This window comes from Mixophyes fleayi, chromosome 4 (assembly GCF_038048845.1).
Source record: "Mixophyes fleayi isolate aMixFle1 chromosome 4, aMixFle1.hap1, whole genome shotgun sequence".
In the NCBI taxonomy this organism is placed as follows: Eukaryota; Metazoa; Chordata; class Amphibia; order Anura; family Limnodynastidae; genus Mixophyes; species Mixophyes fleayi.
Window position 1 is genome coordinate 213,151,040 of NC_134405.1, and position 20,750 is coordinate 213,171,789.

A 20,750-nucleotide genomic window follows, 5' to 3' on the forward strand; every position below is an offset into this window, starting at 1 on the left:
TTTAATTTAATAGTGGGGACTATTAATTTAAGATGGGGTAGTTTGGGGGCTATTACTTGAATGTGGGGCTGAGTTTGGGGAGAATGAGGTTTATTTATTAAATGTGAATATGAATTATTTAATGACAGTGATGGTTGCGGGAAATAGGCATATTTATTAAATGTAAATACTATTAATTTATTCCTGGGGCTGTTTGGAGGGAGGGAAATAGGTTTATTTATTAAACGGGAATACTATTGCTTTAATGTGGGGGCTGGTTAGAGAGATATAGCTGTATTTATTAAATGGGAATACTATTATTTTAATGTTGGGGCTGGAGGAAGGCCTAAGTATTAATCGTGGGTCCTAATGATTTAACGCCGGGGCTAGTTGGAATTTTCTAAATGTACCCATTTTTTTTTCAAATAGGGCCCCCTACATTCCAGGATCCAGACAAGCCGCAACTAAAGAAACCAGCAACCACAGGTGGTGAAAGTGACAAGAGGTAGGAGAGAGCAGGCTAGTCTGTCAAATGTTTTCATTCTAGTGGGACAATCCCAATTTTTGGTGACTGTTCTGCCCAATCTAAAGGGCAGGTCAAGACTGTGTACTCTTTATACACACACTTCATTCTTTACACTCTACACTATGGTGCTAGATGTCATTTGTGGGCTTACCACACCCCCTCTAGTGGTTTGGTTATGCCTCTCTAGTGGCTGGCCACACCCCCTCTGGTCGTCCTCTACCATTGTATTCCTCCTGTAAGCCCATGATGCCCCAGTCCGACAATGGCTGTATATGTATACACAATACATATGCTTATAGTAGCAACATGACAGATACGCAACATGGTGTAAACAAACACATTGGCAGGAGATGAGGGTGAAAAGGTAACTCGATTGAAGGTGTTGTAACAAAATACCTCTGAGTTTCAGCAATTTGCAACTACTTTCTAGGCCATCAGTGGTAAGACACTGAAGATTATCCAGTGCTTTTTGATAGTAAATAATCGCTTCTTGCCAGGAACCAATGTCTCGATAGAAATCTCCAGTGATTTTCTGTGTCCACAACAGTACTTTATTATTTGTGTGCTCTGATGGATTCTGAACAAAACAATTTCACATAAGTAAGCTGAATGAAAATAGCATTACAGAGAAAATGACTACATGAGTATGCGCTGTATATTGTCATTATTTATTGGCCATCATATCTAGGTGTGTTTGCTTTCACTGACTATAATGCATTACATTTTGGAGAATGATCATGAGATCCAGGTGGGTGGGGACTGCTACTGCTGTATCTACAGATATATAGGAAATAATTCTCACTCTTTATTCTAAGAGCCAATGTGCATTTTTGATGATGACTACTCACCAGCAGACGTTCAATAGATGACAATATGGTCACTGCTTCATTGGTCTTACCAATATGCTTAAGGCACTGTGCTGCAAAGGAAATCACTGTGCTCTGATCAGTTAATTCCTCTGGGCGTTCTGTAACATCAAATGACAGTTTTACATATATCTAGAATAATGAAACCTCATAAACGATGGAGGTCATGTCAATGATGTCTGCTGAATACACATCCCATACAGGTATCTGTATGTGAATAATGTAAGATGACAGCAGGCCCATTCTGAATATACTTACATCGAACAAGGGTTATAGTACAAGGCATGTGCGTTACACTAAAATAGGCCAACACAATGGGTGAAAGTTTCGCAAAATTAATAGAAATGTGTTTTTAAAGGATGTTTTACAGTATAACAACTATAGTAGTACACTGTGCAGAGTTGTTATGGATAAAAGTAATGTGGATCCCAACATTTATTTTGGATGAAACTAATGTTGTTTTCAAGAATTAAAAGCAATGTACAAGTTACTTGTCTACAATGAATATGTATTACATTATAGGTACTACGCTCACTTCTAGCATTGTTACCATAAACCTAACAGAATGCTAGGCTGGGTACACACTACAGTGCTTTCAGTCAATTATCGGTCCAACCATACGATACACGACTGTTAGGCCCAATATCACATTAGTGTGTACGCTGAAACAGTGACACGGTGTCTAAGTGGTTAGCACTTCTGCCTCAGCACTGGGGTCATGAGTTCAATTCCTGACCATGGCCTTATCTGTGAAGAGTTTGTATGTCCTGCCCGTGTTTGCGTGGGTTTCCTCTGGGTGCTCCGGTTTCCTCCCACACTCCAATAATATACTGGTAGGTTAATTGGCTGCTAACAAATTGGCCCGTGTGTGTGTGTGTGTGTGTGTGTGTGTGTGTGTATATATGTTAGGGAATTTAGACTGTAAGCCCCAATGGGGCAGGGACTGATGTGAGTGAGTTCTCTGTACAGTGCTGCGGAATTAGTGGCGCTATATAAATAATTGGTGATGATGATAATTATCATTCCAAAGCACATCGTATCATTTCATTTGATTTTTAAACCGAACTAAAAATATAGTTCAACAATGGAATGATGTCATTCTAATCCTGCAGTGTATGTGCTCATGACTGTCAGTGTCTATATATCTCTATGGGGTGTGCAGAGTCACAATCTTTTCAGCCGATGGTTATGACAGATGAAATGCAGATTTGCAGGTAAATCTTGGAAAACGTGTATACATGTGTTTACATGAATCGGCATACTGATCAGGGCTTTTTTTTTCTTTTTCATTTGTTGGTAAGATCCTCAACTATATCATATCGGGAGAAATTTTAAGTAATGTGTGTCTAGCCTAACTCATTGTACAATAGTGAGCCCCTGATCCTACTGTTTGTTTCTGCAGCATATTCTCTATAAAATGCTGCCACCTGCTGGATTTCACAAGTAGCTGCTCTGTCTCCAACAATTAATGCGAAGTTTGGTTAATTTGCAAAACAGATGTATAGCTTGGACACTGCTGATGTGCATAACAACACAATATCACCTGTTATTCTGTGTAACAACATTAGACATTCCACTGCTGGATCCTTTCCTGAGTATAACAGCATCTGCCAGTACTGTACCAGATCCATCTTCATTTGACATCCATGCTTCATGTTTCTACAGATCAAGCCCAGCGTCCTGGAATATGAAGGAAAAAACAGTTATGAGGAATGGTAAAAGTGGCCAAAGAAAATACAACCAGAAATTTTAATTAAAGTCATTCCAGCTCATTGTCACTCATTACTTCTCATCACTGCACTGGTTTTTAGCCCTTGGATCTTAGACTAGTAAGGGCATACCTTGGATTTAAAAGGAATTTGTACAGTTCATTCAGCTTGCCAGTCATCCTCAAATGCCATGGTACTTCTTCATAGACCTGCCGTGAAAGATCCATCTGCTGAAAGTACTTGAGAAGAAGTTGATGAAAATATTTCCTTTTATGATTCATTGTGGCCTGAAATGAATTATCCAGACATTCACTGATTGGCATAGCAACACCTGTGAACAAAGAGTTCAGGATTATGCAAGCCCAGTGCATAGACTGAAATACTGGAAGGTCGCTGTCAGAATAATGTGTGTATATATATATATATATATATATATATATATATATATATATATATATAAAACATAAAAAAAATAAACCTGAGATGGAAGGGACCCAATATAAGAGCCATTAGTTTAATACAAATTAAAGTACTCTGCATAGAACTTATGTTGTATTGGGTGGAGTTTACTAATTAAAATAAACTTGCAATGATAGGTCCGCTTAACAAAACGACATTGGGGGAGGGGAGGTGTAGCCCAGCTTCTATTTGCAGGGCTCTATTCTGATTATAATCAATATATCTCATGTATGTGTTTTTTTATGTCTTATTATATTAAATGTGATGCTTTATGCTGGTGATCCATGTATATTTTCATGTTTTTATATATCTTTTAAGCTTTTTTTAATTTGATATTATTGTGCACTAATCTCACAGCGCTGTTTACCTTTTATTGTTTGGGGGTGTAGCCCAGCGGTGCATACCCACTTACAGCACTGGAGGTCTCAGATCCTCAGGGGCTAGTGCATGCATATTAGAACCTGGTTCTCACTGCTGGGCCCCTCAGCAACCACATAGTCTGCTCTGAGGTAGCTATGCCCTGGAGGTTACTGATCTGAGACGCACTGTACTCCAGATATACCATAGACCCTGAAACTTTCAGTAGTCATAGTATAAGGTTGGCAATTGTGGCAGCTTTGTTATTAAATGAAATGACCACTTTGTACACTGTTATAGTTTTGAAAAAATAAAAAGCTATTTGCACTGATGATTTTAAAACTGCTGACATCAGCAGATGACACATTGGCGGTTGTGGTGTGGGTAATGCATACAAGCCCATTCAACTGCAGTACCACTAGATACACTCTAGAGACTGTATCTAACAAATTAAGAAGTATAGACAGGAGTACTATTTACAAAAATGACACTTTGCATACATTACATATAAAAAGGTAACAAATACACACAATTTCAGTTCACTTAAGTGGATGCTGAAGCACTCTCGTGTGACGAAGAATTTGAGCTTTAATTGGCAAACATTCCTAATTTTAACCAGGGACAGTGGCAGGTTTCAAAGATTTGTCTTTAGAATCGTCCTTATTTGTCAATATTGACTAAATGTGCAGTACAAACCATGTTTTTTTGTATATTGAATGCAATTCTAAATATATATAGACTTATTCTTTCCTCTTTATTTATTCAAGAGGAGTATTTCAAATGCCACAAAATTACACTAAAACCAAGTTCAGTTACCATGAGTCATTTTGTGTCAAACAAAAGCTAAATATTTATGTACATCAGACCCAACTGTACCTTCATATACCACTATATGGCCAACATGTGTACATTGCCAACATGCTTCCCATACAGCTAAGGCTGATCACCCCTGAGTACATGGTTGGCTCCCAAGAGAAGCAGTGCTGTGCAGTACCCACCTCCTATGTTTATTTGGAAGAGGGTGTGGAAGAGGAAACCAAGATTCCATTTATTTAAGGCAATTATTTAAATTATCCTGTTTAATGACCATAATCAGAGGTAAGGTTAATTTGAAAGCTTTAGTACCCAATGTATCTGCTTAGACTGCACATTCTGGACTACATTTTTGAAGAGCCATAGAAAAGTAGGGTGGGATTCTGCCAGAACATTGACCCATGTTCCAGTGCTACATTGATAGAACAAATTGCATCAGCACTAATGAGTATTAAAATCAGTAATCTCAGCGATTTTAGAAAAGAAAAATAGGCCATTGAACCCACTGATATGTCAGTTACACTTCGGAAAAGTGACAAACCCTAAGGTTTACAGGAAAAAGCCCATGAGATTCCAAAACCATAAACAGAAGGATAAAAAGCAGCACTGGTTCAGCAGCAGAAGTCTGGACTCTTAAAACCCACTTGTGAGAGGTTCTCCTAGCCCCAACACACTGTAGGGTGCTGGGAAAAAGATATAAACTACAATGTTACATCCAGGGCCATTCCTTCCATTACTTGTGGTAGATGAGACTTTGAAGTACTGGTTAAAAGAATCATCCAGATTTCTGACAACAACAAAATCAAAACCACATAAACAACCATGGTTTGCATCTTCTCTGTATAATTTATTGGCTTGTAACTCTGGTACAGAATGAGAGTTTAACGGGCACTAGGAGTTCTGCCCAGGATTCACCAGGTGACTATGCTTACCAGAGGGGCGGAGTTTGCACAGCGGTCCTCTGGCAGCAGGGTGAATAGTGGAACGTATATAACAACAGATGGAGAGAGGATGCCAATGGAATTGATGATAGTCAGTGACTTGCAGCTATACTGGTAGGTGAGTCAGCGACTTGCAGCTATACTGGTAGATAAGTCAGTGACTTGCAGCTATAGTGGAAGGCAGGTTTCAACCACGGAGAGCCGGGTGGACGTGAGCAGGTGAAGGAAGGTAATGGGAGAGTCAGTGGTCTACGTTCAGCAAGTTGTACCACTGCTGTGAAGGGAAGACTTGTCCAGGTGCAGGTAGGTAGCGGGAAGTCAGTGGTCTGCGTTCAGCAAGTTGTACCACTGCTGTGATGAGAAGACTTGTCCAGGTGCAGGTAGGTAGCGGGAAGTCAGTGGTCTGCGTTCAGCAAGTTGTACCACTGCTGTGATGAGAAGACTTGTCCAGGTGCAGGTAGGTAGAGGAGGCCTCGGTGGTCTGCGGACAGCAAGTTGTACCACTGCGAGGAGGTGAGGACTTGTCCAGGTGAGGATAAGTGGAGGAATGAATAGAGTCAATGATTGTATGAATACGATGAGAGCACAGAGGAACTTGCTCCAAACAGATATGCAGCGTTATAGCTAATAGTCTATAGCGGGTATGGATACCGTTGCAGAGTAGGGAAGCTTGTCCTAAGCGGATATGCAAGGTAACAGTTGAAAGTCAATAGCAAGTAAGCATACCGCTGATGAGTAGAGAAGCTTGTCCACGAGGATATGCAGGCACAGCAGGAGCGCTGAACGGCTGAAGCGGGTATGGGAACCGCAGGTGAGCAGAGCAGGTAATCCAACAGACAGCTGAGGACACAAGCAGGATACAAGAGTCAGTAGCGGGTATGAGAACCGCTGATGAGTGGAGCAGGTAATCCAGCAGACAGCTGAGGACACGAACAGGATACAGAAGTCAGTAGCGGGTATGAGATCCACCGATGAGTAGAGCAGATAATCAGCAGGAAGCTGAAGACACAAGCAGGACACAGGAGTCAGTAGCGGGTATGGGAACCACCGATGAGTAGAGCAGGTAATCAGCAGGAAACTGAAGACACGAGCAGGACACAGGAGACACCTTCAGAGACTCACAGGGAATGAGACTCAAGATCAGGCAACGAGGTAATGAGCACAGGTGCCTTAAATAGGGAGAGGTGCCTGATCCTCCAATTAGATTAAAAGCAAAGGTCATAAGAGTTCTTGGGTGCTGCGCATGCGCAGTCCATCAAGATGGCGGACGGCCGCAGCTCAGGACATACGCCGGTAGGAAGGCTAGAGAACCACGCACCAGCGCAGAGGCACTCACGGTCCGGTGAGTGACAGTACCCCCCTTTTAAAGGTGGGCACAGAACACTTGGAGTCGGGTTTGCCCGGATACTTGGAATAGAATCTTTTTAGAAGAGCTGGAGCGTTGAGATCATCTGCGCGGATCCAAGAACGCTCCTCTGGGCCAAAGCCCTTCCAATGCACAAGAAAACGAAGATCTCCTTGCGAAATTTTAGCATCTAAAATATGAGTAATTTCAAACTCCTCCTCTTGATGAACTTGTACTGGCCGAGGTGCTGAAGGAGGAACAGAGAAACGGTTGATGATAAGAGGCTTGAGTAATGACATATGGAAGGCGTTGGAGATATGAAGGTTCTTAGGTAATAGTAGTTTGAAGAACACCGGATTTATCACCTGAGTGATCTTGTATGGACCAATGAAACAGGGAGCGAACTTCATGGACGGAACCTTCAGGCGAATATTTTTGGTAGAAAGCCATACACGGTCTCCAACTTTAAGTGGTGGAATAGCTCGCCTCTTTTTATCAGCAAAACATTTGTATCTGGCAGATGTCTTCTTCAGGCAGGAATTAACTTGAGACCAGATATTTTTGAAATTCTGACATACACTCTCCACTGCAGGAACTTGGGTGGGAGGGAGGGCAGGAAATTCTGGGAAAGACGGATGGTGACCGTATACCACAAAGAATGGACTTTTTGAAGATGACTCGTGATACATATTGTTATGGGCGAATTCAATCCATGGAAGTAAATCTACCCAGTTGTCTTGGTTGGCTGAGGAGAACATCCTTATGAAAGTCTCAAGATCTTGGTTGACTCTCTCGGTCTGTCCATTTGATTGAGGATGGTAGGAGGATGATAGTGACAATCGGATACCCAAGGTCTTGCAAAGGGCTCGCCAGAATCTGGAGACGAATTGTACTCCTCTATCCGAAACAATCTCAGATGGACATCCATGAATTCGGAAGATCTCCTTGATAAAATGGTCAGCCAGAGTAGACGAGGAAGGTAAACCGGTCAAAGGAACAAAATGTGCCATTTTCGAAAATCTATCCACCACTACCCAGGTGGTATTGCACTTTTTACTAGGAGGAAGATCGGTGATAAAGTCCATACTAATATGGGTCCAAGGCTTGGAAGGAATGGGTAGTGGTTGAAGTAATCCCGCCGGTGTTCTGCGGGGAGTTTTAAACTGGGAACACACCTCACACGCGGCCACAAATTCTTTGACATCTCTCCTCATAGAGGGCCACCAGTAGCTTCGAGAAAGGACTTCTAACGTCTAGCATTCACCCGAATGTCCAGAAAAGCGTGAAGAATGATACCACGATAATATTTTTTTACGTAGAGATGGAGGCACAAGGGTTCTCCCAAATGGTAGCACCTTGGTGGAGGAAGTGGCCAGAGTCACACATTTGGGATCCAATATGGGATGATTAGGACAATCTTCAGCGTCAGAGGACGCCACAAACGCCCGAGATAAGGCTTCTGCTTTTCGATTCTTGGAAGCTGGTTTGAAGGTTATGATAAGCTCAAACCGGGAAAAGAAAAGTGACCATCTTGCTTGACGAGGATTCAAACATTGGGCTGACTGCAAATATAACAGGTTTTTGTGATCCGTAAAAATAGTAACAGGATGACGAGCTCCCTCCAGCAGATATCTCCACTCCTCTAATGCTGCTTTTATGGCCAACAACTCCTTGTCCCCGATAGTGTAATTTTTCTCCGCAGGTAGAAGACCTCGAGAGTAGAAGGCACAAGGATGGAGTTTTTGTTGCTCCGATTTTTGAGATAGTATGGCCCCTAGGCCAACATTAGAGGCGTCTACTTCCAAAAAGAAAGGAAGGGTCACGTCAGGCTGTCGAAGAACAGGAGCGGAGGAGAAGGATTTCTTGAGGAACTGGAAAGCTTGAAGGGCCTCGGAGGACCATTGTTTAGTGTTAGCTCCCTTCCGGGTCAGAGCCACTATTGGAGAAGCGATGGAGGAAAAACCTTGAATGAAACGTCTGTAGTAGTTTGCAAAACCTAAAAAGCATTGGATTGCTCTGAGAGTAGTTGGCTGGGGCCAACGTAGTACAGCGTTCACCTTTTCAGGATCCATCTTTAGACCAACTCCGGACACAATATATCCTAAGAATGGAATCTGGGATAGCTCAAAGGAACATTTTTCTAACTTGCAGAATAAAGAGTTTCTACGGAGTCAGGAAAGGACCTCTGCCACATGTTGATGATGAGTGGGCAGATCCTGAGAAAAGATTAATATGTCGTCCAGGTAGACGACGACACAGACATACAACAAGTCCCGGAAGATCTCATTCACGAAACCCTGGAAGAAAGCGGGGGCGTTACACAACCTGAAGGGCATAACTAGATATTCATAGTGACCATCCCTGGTGTTAAAAGCTGTCTTCCATTCGTCTCCAGACTTGATCCGGATTAAATTATAGGCGCCTCGAAGATCAAGTTTGGTGAAAATCCGGGCTCCCTTAATGCGATCAAAGAGCTTGGTAATTAGTGGAATAGGGTACCGATTTTTGATAGTAATGGCATTGAGACCACGATAATCTATACAGGGTCGTAATGATCCATCCTTCTTCTTCAAAAAAAAGAACCCCGCTCCAGCGGGAGAAGTGGAAGGTTGGATAAACCCTCGCTGGAGGTTCTCCTTGATATACTCAGAAGTTGCTTGGGTCTCTGGTAGCGAGAGTGGATACACACGACCCCTAGGAGGGTTCTTGCCAGGTTGTAAGTCAATCGGACAATCCCACGCCCGATGAGGAGGAAGGCGTTCAGACTGGATCTTATCCAACACATCCGCAAAGGAAGCATACTGTGGAGGAAGACCCGGTGGGCAGGGTGTAATGGAGGACTGATTTATTTTGAATGGAATGACTTGAGTCAAACATCTATGATGACAATCCGGACCCCAGGAAGTGACTTGAGGAGTGTTCCAGTCAATCTGAGGCGAATGAAGTTTAAGCCATGGAAGGCCAAGTACGATGGGACTGGTGGTAACAGGAAGGACCAACAAGGAAATTTTCTCTTGGTGTAAGACTCCAATTTGAAGGGTCAATGGAGCCGTACATTGAGTGATGAGTGCATTAATTATGCGTGAACCATCGATAGCGGTGACCGCTACAGGTGCTTTTAAAGGAATCACTGGTAGGGACCATTGATTCACTAGAGAACTAGATATAAAGTTTCCGGCAGCTCCAGAATCCAGAAGTGCTTGAGACAAAAACGATTTGGTGGCAAAGGAAACGGTAACATCAAAAGCACATATTTTAGCATCCATAGAAGTTGGAGAGGACTCCAGGGACCCTAACCTTACCTCTCCAGAACTGGTTAGGGCCTGGCATTTCCCGACCTTCTAGGGCATGAGTTCAGCATGTGAGTAGAGTCAGCGCAATAGATGCAGAGTCTATTCCTCACTCGTCGCTGCCTCTCTTCAGATATTAGTTTAGAGCGTCCTACCTCCATGGGTTCTACTGGAGGTGGAAGATGGTGAACTTGGGATACTGAGCGAACAGGCGCTTTGGAGGAAATTACTCTTTCGGAATCTCTCTCACGAAACCTCATGTCTACACGATGGCATAGAGAAATCAAATCGTCCAAGGAGGAAGGTAACTCTTGTGAGGTCAGTGCATCTTTAATCTTGTCGGCAAGCCCCTGCCAGAAGGCAGCTATCAGCGCCTCAGTGTTCCATTGGAGCTCGGAGGCAAGAATCCGAAATTGGATGACGTACTGAGCTACAGACCGAGATCCTTGGCATAGCCGGAGAATACTGTAAGCCGCAGAGACAACACGACCAGGTTCGTCAAAAATTCTTCGAAACGTAGAAATAAACATGGCACTATCCTCCAATAAGGGGTCATTTCTTTCCCACAGAGGGGAGGCCCATGCGAGAGCCTGTCCGGAAAACAAAGAGATGAGATAGGCCACTTTGGAACGATGAGTAGAAAAGTTATGTGGTTGGAGTTCAAAATGAATGGAACATTGATTAAGAAAACCCCTACAGGTTTTGGGGTCTCCATCATACTTAGAAGGAGTAGGTAGGTTTAACGTGGAAGCAGTAGACACCTGGGATGGCACTGGGGGAGAAGGAGGTACTGGAGGGTCAACAGTAGCTGCTACATTTTGCTCAGGGATTCCTCGGGAGGCTAGAGCCTGACAACATTGAAACAACTGTTGCTGTCGAACATCTTGTTGTTCAATCCGAGTAACCAGGTACTGCAGCATCTCTTTAGCTGTTGGTTCCGATCCTGGGCCTGTCATGGCCTGATCTTACTGTCACGGGCATTAGGAGTTCTGCCCAGGATTCACCAGGTGACTATGCTTACCAGAGGGCGGAGTTTGCACAGCGGTCCTCTGGCAGCAGGGTGAATAGCGGAACGTATATAACAGCAGATGGAGAGAGGATGCCAATGGAATTGATGATAGTCAATGACTTGCAGCAATACTGGTAGATGAGTCAGCGACTTGCAGCTATACTGGTAGATAAGTCAGCGACTTGCAGCTATAGTGGAAGGCAGGTTTCAACCACGGAGAGCCGGGTGGACGTGAGCAGGTGAAGGAAGGTAATGGGAGAGTCAGTGGTCTGTGTTCAGCAAGTTGTACCACTGCTGTGAAGGGAAGACTTGTCCAGGTGCAGGTAGGTAGCGGGAAGTCAGTGGTCTGCGTTCAGCAAGTTGTACCACTGCTGTGATGAGAAGACTTGTCCAGGTGCAGGTAGGTAGCGGGAAGTCAGTGGTCTGCGTTCAGCAAGTTGTACCACTGCTGTGATGAGAAGACTTGTCCAGGTGCAGGTAGGTAGAGGAGGCTTCAGTGATCTGCGGACAGCAAGTTGTACCACTGCAAGGAGGTGAGGACTTGTCCAGGTGAGGATAAGTGGAGGAATGAATAGAGTCAATAATTGTATGAATACAATGAGAGCACAGAGGAACTTGCTCCAAACAGATATGCAGCATTATAGCTAATAGTCTATAGCGGGTATGGATACCGCTGCAGAGTAGGGAAGCTTGTCCTAAGCGGATATGCAAGGTAACAGTTGAAAGTCAATAGCAAGTAAGCATACCGCTGATGAGTAGAGAAGCTTGTCCACGAGGATATGCAGGCACAGCAGGAGCGCTGAACGGCTGAAGCGGGTATGGGAACCGCAGGTGAGCAGAGCAGGTAATCCAACAGACAGCTGAGGACACGAGCAGGATACAGAAGTCAGTAGCGGATATGAGATCCACCGATGAGTAGAGCAGATAATCAGCAGGAAGCTGAAGACACGAGCAGGACACAGGAGTCAGTAGCGGGTATGGGAACCACCGATGAGTAGAGCAGGTAATCAGCAGGAAACTGAAGACACGAGCAGGACACAGGAGACACCTTCAGAGACTCACAGGGAATGAGACTCAAGATCAGGCAACGAGGTAATGAGCACAGGTGCCTTAAATAGGGAGAGGTGCCTGATCCTCCAATTAGATTAAAAGCAAATGTCGGTGCTGCGCATGCGCAGTCCATCAAGATGGCGGACGGCCGCGGCTCAGGACAGACGCCGGCAGGAAGGCTAGAGAACCACGCACCAGCGCAGAGGCACTCACGGTCCGGTGAGTGACAGAGAGATTCTCCGTGGGTTTATATAAAATTCCTTGAGCTCTGATTGGTCAAAAGGTATAACTGTTTTACGTAGACATGGGTAGTCGTGGTAACATTTTTGAAACATTTGTCAGATTGGTTAAAGCTGCTAATAAATCAGTGGCTTAATATATGTTTAAATCTGGTCTATTATACAAGACAGGAAAGACCCCAAATGCTCCGTAGGACACCACTAAAAAAATGGCTAAAAAGAATATTGACTGTACAAGCAGGAAGAGGAGAAGAAGCACACGCCGGAGAGATAGATATCATACCAAGCCTTCATGAGGATGGAACAGATAAGCTTGTCAGACCGCTTTCTCTAGAGCAGGAATAGATTCATTCAACTTTAATAAAAAGAATAGATATCCGCAATTATTGAATATACCAACTTTTTGTTGTATAAAACTGAGAACAGATTATTCAAAATCATTTTTATATTGTTTTGAATTAGGGTTTTGTCTTAGTAATAATTTTGAGTATATATTTTATTTTTTTTAATTATTAGAAAAACACACCTCTTCATGATTCTGTTCATGACTATTTTCACATATTCCATGTGTAATCAAAAATGCACCCTGTAATTTTCAATAGTTTATTAGTATTTGACTAAAGTGTGCACTAGAGACAAGTAAAAATACGTAATAAGGGTTTGAAAGAACTTTCGAAATTAGTTGTAAACTAAAGTAGCAGTAAACTCCACATGCTCTGGCCAAAACCATGTATGTATATGATTTTATAATGACACAAGTATTGGTTTTCACAAAGTTTGCTGCTTCAGTCTTTTTAGACCTTTTTGTCAGATGTTGCTATGGTATACTGAAGTAAAATTACAAGCATTTCATGAGTGTAAAGGCTTTTATTGATAATTACATTAAGTTTTTGCAAAGAGTCAATATTTTCAGTGTTGACCCTTCTTTTTGAAGACCTCTGCAATTCGCCCTGGCATACTGTCAATCAACTTCTGGGTTACATACTGACTGATGCCCGCCCATTCTTGCCTAATCAATGCTTGGAGTTTGTCAGAATTTGTGGCTTTTTGTTTGTCCTCCCGCCTCTTGAGGATTGACCACAAGTTCTCAATGGGATTAAGGTTTGGGGAGTTTCCTGGCCATGGACCCAAAATTTTGATGTTTTGATCCCCGAGACTTTTGCCTTATGACAAGGTGCTCAAACATGCTGAAAAATGCATTGTTAGTCACCAGACTGTTCTTGGATGGTTGGGAGAAGTTGCTCCATTCTTTATTCATTGCTGTGTTCTTAGGCAAAATTGTGACCCCACTCCCTTGGCTGAGAAGCAACCCCAAACATGGTGGTGCCCCGATCCCGCAGCTGAATCAACTTTAAGAGACGATCCTGGCACTTGCTGGATGTTCTTGGGCACCCTGAAGCCTTCTTCACAACTATTGAACCTCTCTCACCAATACTTGTGTCATTCTCAAAACTTTTGGCCATGACTGTACATAAATGAATGTTATGATGGGCATTGTAGTGTATTGAGGCCTGCTCAGGATGTAGAGGCATGACATACTCACATGCATCGATCGAGGAATAATATGTCCCTAGACGTTAAATGTTGGCCCATATGTCATGTGATACTACTCATAGATTTCTAAAACCTGCTACAGACATATAGTAACAAGTAGGTAGATGGATTTGCACTGCTTACCAAGTAGTAGGTGGGAAACAGCATCATGAAAAGATTGGTTCTGAATCTGCAACAATCCATCTGGTTTTTCTCGAATCCATTTTGAAGTTGCTGATCGAAAAGCAGCCCAGTGTAGTGGTGTTACTTCATACTGATGTTGGTATCCTATTCTTTTTAGTAATTGGAGAATATCATCATCATGCAGACCACAGTGTGAGGTGATGAGAAAGCACAGCACATCCACAACCCACCCTATAAAACCAGTGACACAAACACACTCTTGTCACTTCTTGGTACAGTAAGATTTTAATATACAATAGTGCAAAAAAATGTAAGATGACAAATAATAGTACAAATGTACTTCCTAAAAATAGCAATGAATAGCAAAACATGTTCAATAGATCAATTGATCTAATATAAATACATTAGTTCAATAAACCCACATTAAAGTCAATTATAAATACAGTATGATTCTATCACTATGCATTATTTAAACTAGCAGTTATAGCCAGTGTGAGACTGATGTATGCCGGTTACACCAATAAATACTGGTACACGGCTCCGCTGCAGGATCAACAATAATATATTTTATGTAGAATGCATATTTTATACCATAAAGATACAATTATCTGCTGGTCAATAAAGTAAATGTTTACCATGATTTCCTTTTATGAAACATTATTAGGGGACAATTTAGGCTTTGGACCCATTAGATGATTCTCCAGTAGCTCCAGTGGCCAGCTAGTCACAACTACTGTATATGAGCTGTCACAAGACGTGTCCTTTATCAAGTTGAAATATGAAAAGGTGCATTGTAACATTTACATATACAGGTACAGAATGTTTTATCTGGAAACTCAGTTTCCAGAAAGTTACAAAAGCAAAACCTAATTAACAGTAAAAAAAGTAAATAATTGCTTTTGTTCGGTAATAATATCCTGCTCAAAGACAAAGAGCCTTCTCAATGTATGAAGCACCATTAAATAATTTACAGAGGAGGGTCGGAGTGGTAAAACGGGCTCATTTTTTATGTCATTTTAGTTTAGTTTAGACATTATATTCTCCAAATAATTAAAAAACACATTACCCAGAAACTCCCATGTCCTAAGCATCCCATATAATACATACTTTAGCATATACAGTATATCTCATTTTGTGACAAAGAAAACCTCCATATGTGTTTACCTCAACTCAATAATCTATTATTCTATGTAATATTCCATTTTAGCCTCCATGCTTTGTTATGAAATATGCCAATACCGGCCACGTGTACCAATATCACCAGTGTGAACAGCAAATGTGCCCAATATTGCCAAGTGAAACCTGAACCTGTGCAGTATCCAAAGATGAGTTATTTGAAATAGATTGGATCATTATCAGTCATGCTCGTATATGGCAGATGACCAATGGTTGACTGCGTGTACAGTCACCTTTTCACCACACCACCAGGTCCCCATGCCATCAGGGACTTGGCGTGAGTAACAAACGTCTGGATCTGGCTAAATTGGTCATCCACATAATCCTCTGTTGCCTTTCCGCATTTGATAAAGTTGGATTAGTTATCCTTTAAATGACAAAAATTTAAGTTTTAGGACCTGTAGATCCTGAATCACTGTTTTGTTTTCTAATTGCTAAACTAGTTAAAACAGTAGTGTGAATTTTCACAAACTAAAGGCTTCATTACTGAGGAATGTCATGTCTCGGGCCTTTTGCCAATATAGGAGTTAATTCTGTAGATCAGCTCAGCTATGTTACTAGAAACTGTCACCTCCCTTTATTTATATATTGTGGTATTGCAGCCTTCATCAGTAATATGATAGCTATATACTGCTGCATTGCATTAGAAACTATACCCATACATTGATGCCTTTTACAAGATTCCTTACATATTTTGGATCAACTTATATTTTAGGTTTAAATGTTCTTTAAAGCCTAAGACATGGCAGACACACTTTCAAATAAATGAACAACAGTTAATTGGCTTTGTCTTCATATTTACTCATTTACCTGTATCGAGAATGTCACTGGCAAAATCTGGTTTGGGTTTTTTACCCTTCTTTTTCCATTCACATGACCAACTGTAGTGCTTGACCCAATGATGCATGAGCAATGACCAAAGCCGCACTGTGGACAGTGCATCCAGATGACCGTCTACACAGCTGGACAGGTCTGGGCAGATACGCAGCTCACTTGCCAGGACTGCAAGCTGAAGAGTGGTCATTTTCCTTTTCTTGTTTGCTATGCTCTCCCGCAAGTGTGGCGCTAGATCTCTGCTTGGCATTGCTAAGTGCTTATAAAAGATGCACAGGCGTTCATCTGCATCTGACATTGTTTCAAACTCCGCCATCTGGACATCTGGACGTACCATCAGACATTTGTGGGACAGGTGGGAAGACCTGGTAGTCAAGATCATTTTGCACTGAGGAGGCAATTTGGCAGGAAGCCATGTAAACCCCTTTGCCTAATGTTAAAATAAAATACATGTTAATTACCCTAAAACAAGAGTAGATAAGAGTTCAAAACTTAGGAGTATATTTACTAGACTGAGGGTTTTAAAAAGTGGAGATGCTGTCTATAGCAACCAATCAAATGCTAGCTGTCATTTTGTAGAACATACTAAATAAATGCAAACTGAAAGGCTGCTATAGGCAACACCTGCACTTTTTCAAACCCGCACTTTAGTAAATATACCCCTTAATCTATGTTAACAAGCTGTATAAATAATTTGCAGTTGAGTGCAACAAAATGGACTTTCTCCAACAAGTTCATTTTTTAAAACTATAAGTTTCAAGTTACTTGGTTTAGTGGTAATTATACTTGTAACAAAGAAAGATAGCAGTCAATGCTGCTTTATGTAAAGAAACAACCACAATTGAATGGCTCACCCCATAACCCTCAGTACAGCCCATAGTTGCCTGCTCTCTTGAAATATCCGGGAGACTCTTGAATCATGAGGTGATATTCGGGACTCTCAGAGTGTTCACCTTCCACAAGGTAGGTGGGGATGATGCAAATGGTATCATCAAGACCCCGCCCACCCCATATACTGCGTGCCTGGTGCTTGATGACGTTAAAGTCCCGTCTACCTCCTATCTTCCTAGCTCACCTCCCCATCTCCCAGTATAGAGATAGGAAAAGTAGGCAAATATAGTACAACATGAGAGGTCCATATAAACCTGACCTTGGTTGTCTAGTGTGTCCTGTATAGTTCATTACCTTGTGGCCAGTGTACAAGTACAGCCCATTCTCTGCTGGTTAATCTGCAGTACTTATAATCAACTGTGCTCTCTTGCCAGGTCTCCAAACTGCTACCAGCCTGTTATGCAGCTAACAGCAGCACTGTTTCATGACCGCCTCTAAACAGTGGCAACCAAGACATTGACTACTATCAGTCAATAATAAAATATTGATTGTATCCTTCACAAACGGGACAGTTCCGATTTAAGGGCTCTGTGCACAATTTTACTACTCAGCCCTGGGGACTGTGCTTATCGTGCACATACATATTGTTTGCTAGGTTAAATCTATATACAGTGCTCAGTGTTCTTATAATACATTTCTTGTCATTTACATGTTTGTAGATATGTACGGCACTAAATCAGCATACATTGTCACTTATATATAATGGTAAATGTACCTGCTGTGCAGGTAGACCAAGAATCCCAGATAGTTCATCCACACCATCCAGTACAAGGACACATGGCTTCAGTGCAACAGATACCAGAAAAGCCTCCACAAGCAGTGGGAATTCCCACAAGTCACTAAAGTTCTCACTGGAATAAACATCATCAGTCTCCATACCTGAAGCATAGAGGCACAGAATAAATTCATGTTCATGTACTATGTTCTAAAAAAGCTGAAAGAAAATTGTGTGGCCCCGTGCTTTTAAAATTATTCCTATAAACAAAGTGAAACAGGTCACACACTGTGATGGGAAACTATCAAAATATGTTTTTTTATTTTACCAATTATGTGATGTAATATTACAAGTAACACAACTGTATTACTTGTGCAGGGAGAATCAAGGAAAATATTATATATATATATATATATATATATATATATATATATATATATATACATACACACGTGCACATTGGATGTAAAGGTCTACACACCCCTATTGAAATTACAGGTGTTTGTTAGGTAAAGCCTGAAACTAAGATAAATCATGCCAATGCCTTTGCCCTTTTTCCACCTTTACTGTGACCTTGCAACCCACATAATTCGAGTGTAAAATAAATAGACAATCTTTTAGGAGGAGGTGAAAATAAAAAAAAACTACAATACACTGGTTGCACAAGTGTGAATACCCCTAAATTAATACTCTCTGGGAGCACCTTTTACTCTTAATATAGCAGTGAGTCTTCCTGAATGAGTCTCTATTGACTTCGGACACACAGGGACTTTGTAATTCAGTCCCACTCTTCCCTGCATAAAAAGTTCAAGGTCCATCAAATTGCGCGAGGCTTCTCCTGTACACAGCCCTCTTTAGGTTATTCCACACGTTTTCAATAGGATTGATGTCTGGGCTCTGTGGGACATTCCAAGACTTTGATCTTCATTGTCTGAAGCCATTCCTTGGTTGACTAGGATGAGTGCTTTCATTATCATATTAGAAGGTTTTATGAGAAAAATATCTTGATATTTGGAGCTATTCATTATGCCGTTTATCCCGACTAGAGACCCTGTCCCAATCTCTCTTTTAGAATAAGGCCAAAGTTAAATCTTGGTCATAAAACCATAATACTTTTTCACACTTGGTTTGGGGGTGACCAAATGTATTTTTTGCAAAATGTAGTCGGGCTTGTATGTTCTATTTTGTGAGAAATGGCTTCTATCTTGCCACCCTACCCCGAAGCCCAGATATGTGCACAATACAGGAGATTGTTGTCACATGTCATTGTTGCGCCACATTTTCTCCATTTATATGGATTGTATTATATGTGTTCCATGGCCCATATAATGCCTATGAAATTATTTTATAATCTCTCTCGATTAGTACCTTTCAACAATGAGATCCTGTAGATGTTTTGAAAGCTCCTTGTGGACCTTGGCTATCCCAGTAAGGTGCAACCAAGTAAACTGCAAGGAAATCCTATAGAAACAGCTGATCTTTATTTGGGGTTAATCACAATCACTTTCATTGCGGCAGGTGTATGCTAATTACCTTTGCACATGATTTTGAATGTGATACAGTCCCAGAACCAGGGCATTATATGTTTTTAATTTTCACTTATTTTTTCTTAAAAATTGTCTTTTTTACTTGCATTTCATTGGTTGCAAGGTCACTGAAAGGTGAAAGGGTCTGATATGATTTATTTAGAATTCAGACTTCATATCACAAACATCTATATACAAATATATTATAATATATATATATACATATATCTTCCTGGTGACAATATATACTTCCTAGTGAAGTCGGCAGGATAGCACTTTTTCATCATTGTGTCGCTGGGTATGGGAAGTGTGAAATGTTGGCAAGTATGGCTTAGCGGGGTGTAACCACACAGATGTTGTAGCTAACTACACAGTCCCATTACCTGAGATTACATATCAGATGATGAGGTTGTCTAAGTTTCTCTTGTGGTTGGTGCTGATAGAGCAGAGTTGAATTCATCTTCAAGGTCCGAGTTAACGGCACCATACAGTTAGCAAATATCCCATCAATCACATTTACAAGATCCTCAGTCTTTTAGGGGCCTTTTTATTAATTAATGGGGTTTTGCCCCATTAATTATTATCTGCCATTGTCCAAGGACAGCGCATCCGATAGGAGGTTGTCGCAGTCCCCATTGAAAATTATGGGGACTGTGGTATAATACGGAACTTAGTCTAATGCAGGAGATATCTATGATATCTATAGGAGATATCTTCAGCGTTAGGCTTTTATTACATAGTAGTGTTACTAAAAAATGCTTATACCATGCAGAAAAAGACTTTTCTGCATAGTTTATGGATTAATAAATAGGCGCCTTAGACTGAGGTGTTATCTACTGTTGTTGTTATTCTCTGTGTTCTAGTATCAATATCTTGACATTCCAGTTAACAAGTTGAGTGATAATGATTAAGTGTCCTGTCAGTGGGCTCTGAATGGAGCCAGCCCTATGACAGCACAGCTAAGAGGCCCATAAAAATGCCTCTATCTCCTAACTCTCTACATAAATGTCTAATAACATCTCTGTTACCAAAGTAATGACACTGAAGTAATATGATGCAATGTTGCATGAAACGCATAATGTCATCTCTTCTCCCGCTGCTTCCTACAAAATATGAGACCACTGTGACATCAGGGTTACATCTTCTAAAGCAACTCAGCCATCCTGCAACCGCTGTTGATTTTCCACAGCCTCGCTCTCCATACAACAGGAGAACAGACTTTGCATCTGTTTTTGATCTGTAAGCATACAAGAAACAGGTCACACATGTTACATGGGAGTCATCTGCTTGTTCTATATCATGTAAGGACATAAAGACATAAAAGACAGCAATCAGTGGTGGCTGAAAC

The 20,750-nt window shown here is 41.5% G+C and overlaps 1 protein-coding gene across 1 annotated transcript in view; it reads right to left on the reverse strand.

Moving 5' to 3' along the window:
* The window catches only part of LOC142152543 (tetratricopeptide repeat protein 41-like), a 69,859-nt gene that overhangs the window by 19,759 nt on the left and 29,350 nt on the right, over positions 1–20,750 (reverse strand). The window contains exons 4-11 of the mRNA XM_075209294.1: positions 20,431–20,639; positions 17,877–18,040; positions 16,247–16,700; positions 14,261–14,491; positions 3,213–3,411; positions 2,915–3,051; positions 1,354–1,472; positions 902–1,082 (exon numbers count right to left, since the gene is read on the reverse strand). Of these exons, the coding sequence (XP_075065395.1) occupies positions 902–1,082; positions 1,354–1,472; positions 2,915–3,051; positions 3,213–3,411; positions 14,261–14,491; positions 16,247–16,700; positions 17,877–18,040; positions 20,431–20,639 (1,694 nt within the window). The remainder of the gene's footprint in view (positions 1–901; positions 1,083–1,353; positions 1,473–2,914; positions 3,052–3,212; positions 3,412–14,260; positions 14,492–16,246; positions 16,701–17,876; positions 18,041–20,430; positions 20,640–20,750) is intronic.